The sequence below is a fragment of the Nematolebias whitei genome, chromosome 1, assembly GCF_014905685.2.
Source record: "Nematolebias whitei isolate Nwh7 chromosome 1, NemWhi1, whole genome shotgun sequence".
Taxonomy (NCBI): domain Eukaryota; kingdom Metazoa; phylum Chordata; class Actinopteri; order Cyprinodontiformes; family Rivulidae; genus Nematolebias; species Nematolebias whitei.
This window is the reverse complement of record NC_056498.1, coordinates 40,370,375-40,378,893: the sequence shown is the minus strand read 5'-3', so window position 1 is coordinate 40,378,893 and position 8,519 is coordinate 40,370,375. Positions and strand designations below refer to the sequence as shown.

The 8,519-nt window shown below is 43.4% G+C and overlaps 1 protein-coding gene across 1 annotated transcript in view; it reads left to right on the top strand.

Annotated features, from left to right (window-relative positions):
* The window catches only part of trpc5a (transient receptor potential cation channel, subfamily C, member 5a), a 185,997-nt gene that overhangs the window by 144,043 nt on the left and 33,435 nt on the right, over positions 1-8,519 (top strand). The window contains 2 exon segments of the mRNA XM_037680517.1: positions 1,010-1,271; positions 6,396-6,535. Of these exon segments, the coding sequence (XP_037536445.1) occupies positions 1,010-1,271; positions 6,396-6,535 (402 nt within the window).

The window sequence follows — 8,519 nt, the reverse complement described above, 5'->3', positions numbered from 1 at the left end:
ATGACAGCCACAGTAGGTTGTCCATGGTGGACCTCCACAAATGTATATGACAGAAAATGTTCTCAGACTTTGGCTCCACGTTGAATCTTATTTTTATTAAGACCACTTTCACCTGCTTGTGTCCACCACTCTGATCATAAAAGAGCTTGGACTGGCTGGTAGCCACAAACAGGTACGTTCTTCACACCGGGTAGCTGCAGTTTCTTCTTCTTCAGATGACCCGTTGTTGATTTGGACATCATTGACCTTTCACCCCCCTCCACCAGCAGACATGTGGAACTATAGGTTTACTTTTCAGAGTCCATTAAACCTGAATAGAGTGAATAATTAGATCAAGGAGAACCCATTCATGCCTTTTTCTCCCTTTCATTTAACTTTATCTCTACACAGTGTTCAGCAATAATCCAGCCGTGCGTGAGACGACAGTCTGCTCTTATCAGACTTCATTTCACTCAGACTGAATGCTGATGCGAGTAATTAATGCAGTCATTTGCCTGTATGTGATTAAATATCAGTGTTTTGATAAGTGATGTAAACACGTCTCTGTTTGTAGCTGGTTTCATTCCTATCTGAAGCCTCTCTGGCGTGACTCCGGAGTACATCGAGGTTGAAGTGGAGTCAGAACTGCAGTAATAACACCAGGAGTTCAGAGGTTTTATAGCAGTGTAGAGTAACGGTGGCTGAGTGTGAGCTCAAATCTGCATATTTACAGTCTTCCTTCCCCTTCTGCTTCATAAACTGTGGTTTTAAATGAACTGCAATACACATCCAGTGGGAATTGGATGTCATTTAAACATTGAGTTTATCGTTGTTGCTTTCATTTATTCCTGGACATGTGCAGCTTAAGTTAAACCACATTTAACCAAACTGTTTAGTCCATGTCTTTTGCTGAGCTGAATTATTTCAAGCAGATAAATTCATTGAAACAGAATCTCAAATTAACGCTGTCGATGCAAGTCATTTGTTAAAATGTCTGTTTTTAATTATCTCAAAAGAAAGTCATCCGGAGAAAAAGAAAAGTTGCTTATTCTCCTGCTTCACCTTTCCTCTTCCTCCTCCTCCTCCTCCTCAGATCTACCTGTTGGCACCAAAGAGCGCTCTGGGACGGTTCATCAAGAAGCCCTTCATCAAGTTCATCTGCCACACAGCGTCCTACCTGACCTTCCTCTTCCTCCTGCTGCTGGCCTCTCAGCACATCGCCCGCACCAACCTGCACATGCAGGGCCCCCCACCCACCATTGTGGAGTGGATGATTCTCCCGTGGGTGCTGGGTGAGTCCAAAAAACACGTCTCTGTCCACAAACTTCACGCTATGACACCACGAGAGGCTTAAATGAGCTGTTCTTTAATATAAATACACGTGTGAGCATTTCTTGTGGTAAATTTAAATTGAATTAAAATAAATTTTAAAGAGAGTTCATTTTGGAAAAGCTTGGAAGCAGGGAAGTTTTGGGAAAGTGGTGAAATTTTCTGATGATTCTGTGCTTCTTGTCCTATTGGACCTTCCATCTGCATTTGACATCATCGACCATGAGATCCTCGTTTCTAGGCTGGAGCAGTGGGTGGGCATCACGGGGTCGGCCCTTAAATGGTTTTGGTCCCACCTCTCTGACAGAGCCTTTTATGTCTACGCCAAGGATTCTATTTCAACATTGGCAGCTCTTTGATGGGGGGTACCGCAGGGCTCCATTCTTAGCCCTCTTCTATTTTCTTTATACCTGCTGCCACTAGGTGCTATTTTTCATAAACATGGCATACCTTTTCATTTTTATGCTGATAACAAATTTACTTCCCTCTGAAGCACACTGGTGCACATCCTATCCAACCTCTTCTTGACTGCCCAGTTGACGTCAGGGATTGGATGACTTTAATTTTTTTAAATTTTAATGAGAAGAAGACAGAAGTCATGTTGTTTCCACCTAATGTCACAAACAGGAAACACTGTATTGACCTTTCCTCTTTAGCCTTGTTAGAGAAACAAGTTGTCACTAACCTGGGAGTGAAAAGTGACCCTTCTGTGAAGCTAAACAATCATTTAAATACGATTGTTAAATCCTGTTTTTGTTTGTTTTGTTTTTTGTTATTTTCAGTTGAGGCGACTGTCTAAATTGAAACCATACTGCCCAAAAGTAATCTTGAGCAAATAATACATGCTTTAATATCATCCAGGCTTGATTACTGCAATGCGCTTCCGTTTGGTATCAGTCAGACCTCTATTGAACGATTACAACTGGTCCAATATGTTGCAGCCCGATTTTTAACTGGTACAGGCAAAAGAGGCCACATTACACCAGTTTTAGCCTCCCTGCACTGGCTCCCAGTGCACTTCTGAATTCATTCAAAAAAAAACTTTTGTATGTTTTTAAATCTCTGAACAGTTCTGCCTCCTCTTATCTCACTGATCTGCTGCAGCCATATGTCCCACAGCGCTCTCTGAGGTCAGACCAGATGCTTTTATTGGTTCCAGGCATTCGTTTTAAGCTCAGAGGTGACAGAACCTTCTCTGTTGCAGGTCTAAGACTGTGGAATGAGTTACCACTGCATGTCAGGCGGGCTCCATCTCTCACTGTTTTTAAGTCTCGATTGAAAACTCACTTTTATTTCCTGGCTTTTGATCCAGTGTGAGTTGATTTCAACTTGTCTGTATTCTATAATTTTAGTAATTTATTTTCTTGTCTTTACCTCTGTGGATCTATGTATTTTATCCTGTGTCCACTGCTATTTGTTTTGCTGTACAGCACTTTGGTTGGCCTTGTTGCTGTTTTTAAGTGCTTATAAATATATGGTATGGTAACTTGTCCCATTTCTGAGGTTTATAACATTTTCAACACATTTTTTCCCATAAATAACACTTTAAAACTTTCATCTTTTTATTAAATGATTCAAATTTGACCCAATTTAAAGGTTTGAAGGATCCTTCGTCCATCTCGCATCAGAACGGTCCCCTCATCAGTGAAATAATTAAATAAAAATCAACATGTGTTACTGTTCTCCACCTGATTGCTGATCATCAAGAGATCCTTGTGTGTGTGGTTGGACGCCTGCGAGTGTGCGGAGGAGGCGGTTGTGAAAAATGAACGATTGCATCTTCATCTTCTCTCTGAGCGCTGACACCAATCATCCCTGAATCCTGATGACTCTAAAAAACACTAAACCATCTGTTCTATCCATCATCCACTTTTCTCCCATTTCTCGCTTTCCAACCTGACGAGAGCAAAAAGAAGGACATTAAAAGAAGAACTGTCGTAGAAACGTGGCATTTTAATGTCAATCCTGAAAATAATAAAAGTTTCACGCAGATTTAAAAAAACCTAAAAATCATGGAATAAGTAAATGGTAAATGGACTGCACTTATATAGCACCTTTCTGTCTTATCAAGATACTTAAAGTTCTTTACAACAATCTGTGTCCTCATTTACCCATTCATACAGCACTCTACTAGATCTCTACAAAGATTAACTAATGTTTTAGATCGCATTCAAACACCGATGGGACACACATTGGAGGCAATAAGGGGTTCAGTGTCTTGCACAAGGACACTTTGTCATGTGACTCCTGGTGGAATCGAACCCCCAACTCTCACAATGGAGGACAACTGCTCTAAACACAGCTGCCGTAAAGTAATGGGACAAAGACAATGCCAACGGTATCTTTTCAGTTCTCCTTTTAGCTAAAACTCAAACATCTATGTCCATCCATCCATTCATTTTCTTCCGCTTATCCGGGGTCGGGTCGCGGGGGTAGCAGCCTAAGTAGGGAGGCCCAGACTTCCCTCTCCCCAGCCACTTGGTCCAGCTCCTCCGGGGGAATCCCGAGGCGTTCCCAGGCCAGCCGAGAAACATAGTCCTGGGTCTTCCTCTGGGTCTTCTCCAGGTGGGACGTGTCCGGAACACCTCACCAGGGAGGCGTCCAGAAGGCATCCTGAACAGATGCCCAAGCCACCTCAACTGGCTCCTCTCGACGTGGAGAAGCAGCGGCTCTACTCTGAGTCCCTCCCGGATGATCGAGCTTCTCACCCTGTCTCTAAGGGAGAGCCCAGACACCCTGCGGAGAAAACTCATTTCGGCCGCTTGTATCCGAGATCTCATTCTTTCGGTCACAACCCAAAGCTCGTGACCATAGATGAGGGTAGGAACGTAGATCGATCGGTAAATTGAGAGCTTCGCCTTTTGACTCAGCTCTCTCTTCACCACGACAGACCTGTACAGCGCCCGCTTCACTGCAGACGCTGCACCTATCCGCCTATCGATCTCACGCTCCATTTTTCCCTCATTCGTGAACAAGACCCCAAGATACTTGAACTCCTCCACTTGGGGTAGGACCTCCTCCCTGACCCGGAGAGGGCACTCTACCCTTTTCCGGCTCAAGACCATGGCCTCGGATTTAGAGGAACTGATCCTCATCCTGGCCATGTCGCACTCTGCTGCGAACTGCTCCAGCGAAAGCTGTAGATCACGATCTGATGAAGCCAACAGGACCACATCATCTGCAAAAAGCAGAGACGCAATCCTAAGGCCACCAAAACGGATCCCCTCAACACCTCGGCTGCGTCTAGAAATTCTGTCCATAAAAGTTATGAACAGAATCGGTGACAAAGGGCAACCTCGGCGGAGTCCAACTCTCACCGGGAACGAGCCCAACTTACTGCTGGCGATGCGGACCAGGCTCTGACACCGGTCATACAGGGACCTAACAGCCTGTATCAAAGGGCCCGGTACCCCATACTCCCAGAGTACCCCCCACAGGGTTCCCCGAGGGACGAGGTCGAACATCTATGAACATCTATAAAAACATCTGTCATTTTCTAAAATTATATATATATATAATATATATATATATATATATATATATATATATATATATATACACATTACATTTTGTGACCCCCGCGACCCGAAAGGGAAGAAGCAGGTCAAGATAATGGATGGATGAATTTCTTTGAGTTTGTTGAAATTCTGATTTGAATTTTCCAATAATTTGGGACAACACTTGTAAAAGATAAATAAAGGTGTGTTGTTTGTTAAAGAAATGCCTGTCGCCCGCCACTCTTCATGTCAGAGTTGTAGGCTGATTTCGGCTGATGTTGATAAATCAGAGTTGAAGACGTTTGGTCCAACTTTCAGAGTAACGTTAAGTGTGGTCTGTCAGCGCACAGAGTACACGTTGTGACCGACTCTCACTTACTACCACACCACATTTTAGCTCATCTGTGGAATGAGCTGAACATTAGCTACTTTTGTGTTATCTATAATCAGTAGGCTGTGGCAGCCATCTTGAATCAGGGTGACTCTAAAGTGAACCGGTTATAGACGAGTGTCCAACGATTGCTGTCTGACAGTTTATTAAAGCCCACCCAGTGGTTCATCTGATATTTTGCTAACAGACGTACATGTTGTGGATTATCCAAAAATAAACGTGGCTCAAGGATTTAACAAGTTGGCTCCATTTTATGGTGACTCATTATTGAGGAAAAACAAATGTGCTACAAGTTCATCAGAATACGAGATAATACAAACAGGAAGTGGTTCGCCCACATTTGTTTCCGTGAGCCAATCAGCTTCCAGGAAGCGTCAATCAGCTGACATGAGCTTTGTGACTGTAATGTTACTTATCAATCTCGTGCCAAATCATCAAATATTCTAGGAGTTGGTAACATAAAGCAGTTCTCCCCCACACATGGCGATTACATGTTCGCCCGCCATCAGTGGAGGGGGAATAAAAAGGATGTCGTGGTCAAATATTTCAGTGTCTGCGTCATTGTCTCCCCAAAATACCAAAATATACCAAGTTTTATAAAGTATGACAATAAAAAGCTGTTTTTAAATCATCACTTTGTAAAGTTTTTATCAAGAAAATTGTTTTTTAGTCCAAAACCTGTTTGCCTGCAGGTGAAACGTTTCCATGTGGACAGTCAGCGTTTCTGCAGCGCCCAGTGTGAAACTTAAACCGGAGCACGAGGAGCGGCTGGTCGCCGTTTACACGTTGAGTGAATTTTCCTGTAGAAACACAACTCTTAGTCGGGGAGAATTTTCAGATACTGAAATATTTAAAGACGAAGTTGTTTAATTTGAGTGTTCGGGTCGGTGAGCCGGCGCGCCTCGGAGGTAAAGCGGCCTGGACAGGCTCACCGGAGGGACCGGTGTCAGACATCTGGGTTAACCGAGGCCACTTGTCTTAACGCAGCCCCCCCCCCCCCCCCCCAACAAAAAACAGCCAATCCAGAGAGAAAATCAATTATTTATTGTGAACTTCATGTTGATTTGAACTCGGTCACTCAGGAGGAAAATGTTGCTTTCTGCAGCTGCTGAAAGGAAAACGCTGCAGTCACGGCACAGAAACAACGCAGTAATACGTGCACACAAATAACCAGCTGTGTGTGTGCGTGTGTGTTCCAGGCTTCATCTGGGCAGAGATCAAGGAGATGTGGGACGGAGGATTCACAGAGTACATCCACGACTGGTGGAACCTGATGGACTTTGCCATGAACTCCCTCTACCTGGCCACCATCTCTCTGAAAATAGTGGCGTACGTCAAGGTAAAAAATAATATTAATGAAAAATGATGAGGTCATCGATGGTTGAAGGTCTCACAGAGAAACGGAACAGAGTGAAACTGTGTGTCGCACATCAAAGTTTTATAAAGTATGACAGTAAAAAGCTGTTTTAAAATCATTACTTTGTAAAGTTTTTATCAAGAAACTTGGTGTTTTAGTCCAAAACCTGTTTGCCCACGAGTGAAACGTTTCCATGTGGACGGTCAGCGTTTCTGCAGCTCCCGTTGTGAAACTAAAACCGGAGCACGAGGAGCGTGCTGGTCGTCGTTTACACAAACGTCTGCAGTTTGTCTGTTTTGCTGCACTTGTGAATTATGTGGGCCCTAAAATGACGCCTGCTGTTCTTCTGAGCAGCGAGGAACCCTCAGGGCCTTCAACGTGTTCAGAGAAGGCCCATGATCTCAGAACATATGAAATGATTCATTTAAAATTGGGTTCGTTTTATGTAAAATACATATTTTTAATGCAACTGTTCTTTTTTTGTGTTAATTTCTTATTTACTTTGAAAAACAACTTTGAAGTTGAGCGAGAAACGTATTTATTCATGAAAATAAAGTTATCCAATCAGAGTCGTCTAAATCTGCGTCTCCAGGCAGAAACACGTTTGAAGGTCACTGGTTAGGACTTCACTGTCAGAAGAGAAGGCTCGGCTCAGTCAAAGGAAAATTAACCAATTCATAGACGTCACAGCAATTATATTAAGGGAAAGTATCCCCTCCCCCAAATTTAAAAAATATTAATTTGGACCCCCACCTCCCCTACACTCACACATTTATCGTGAAATATTAGTTCACTCTGTGCTGTTTCTATTTCTTTGTGAACAAATCCATTCCACTTGGTTTATAGAAGACTCAAACCACTAAAAGTCCACTCCAGGTTTTCCTGGTTACCTACAACAACTCACCACATGCAGTGTTTCCCCAAGGTCATTCGGCTTGGCAGGGTGCTAATCTCTTTTGTGTGTGTGTTTGGGGGGGGGGGGGGGGGTTGACAACTGATGGAAGGAGGGGCAAACACCTCTGTGTTTCATGCTAGCTTAGCGCTACGTTATTGCTGGCAGTGCAGAGCGCTACATCTGCAACAACTTAGCTAGTGTTTCTGTATTGCACTCCTCTAGCTTGGCGCTATGTTAGTGCTGGCAGTTGATGACAGGGGGGGGCTGTTGTTCAGGCTACTCTAAAATAGTTATTGAATCAAGTGTTTACTTGTGTAGTAAACATAGATGTTTAACAGCTCGTTAAAATACACCAGAATGCAGAAAATGGAATCTATTGTATTCACAAGTTTCTGGGGAGGACCTCAAGAATCCCCCCCACCACCACCACCACCACCATTGTGTCCCCCCCCCCCCCCCTACACATTACAAATGCTTCTGATGCCAATGAACCAATTACAATGTTAATGTGTTGATGGCAGGACCAAAGCACAGGGCTCGGAGCCTTCAGGAAGGCGCTGCGAGGAGCTGTTTTTGTGAATTATTCAAATTTCATGTTGTACTTGAACACAAGATGCTGGATGGATGAATCTTGGGACAGAAATGGGCAAACTTTTCCAGGTTCTGCGTTCAGATGTGTTGTCTCTGTTAGTGTTTCTGTTCAGCGTTGGGTTGGTATTTATGTTCAGCTTGTTGTTACTGATAGTTCTAAAATAACACCATGAGTCAGGCGTTGTATAAAACATAAAATGTATAAAACGGGAGAAAACACTCCCTATTCAGAGAGTCACTGACTGGCAAAACTGAAAGTGTGATTTATTTGGACCGCGACTTTGTAGTTTTGTGACATTAGCATTTATCAAGTTGCTGTATCCTAGCTGAAGGTCCAGCTCCTGTTGGTTCGCCGCTGTCATTGTGTGATTTATGATCAAAACCTTCAAAGAAATACAAGAAAGCAGCTACAGTGGGAGGAAATAAGACATCTACTGTGCACGCTCTTGTTTAAACACTACAAACAGCTGTAATTCTGGA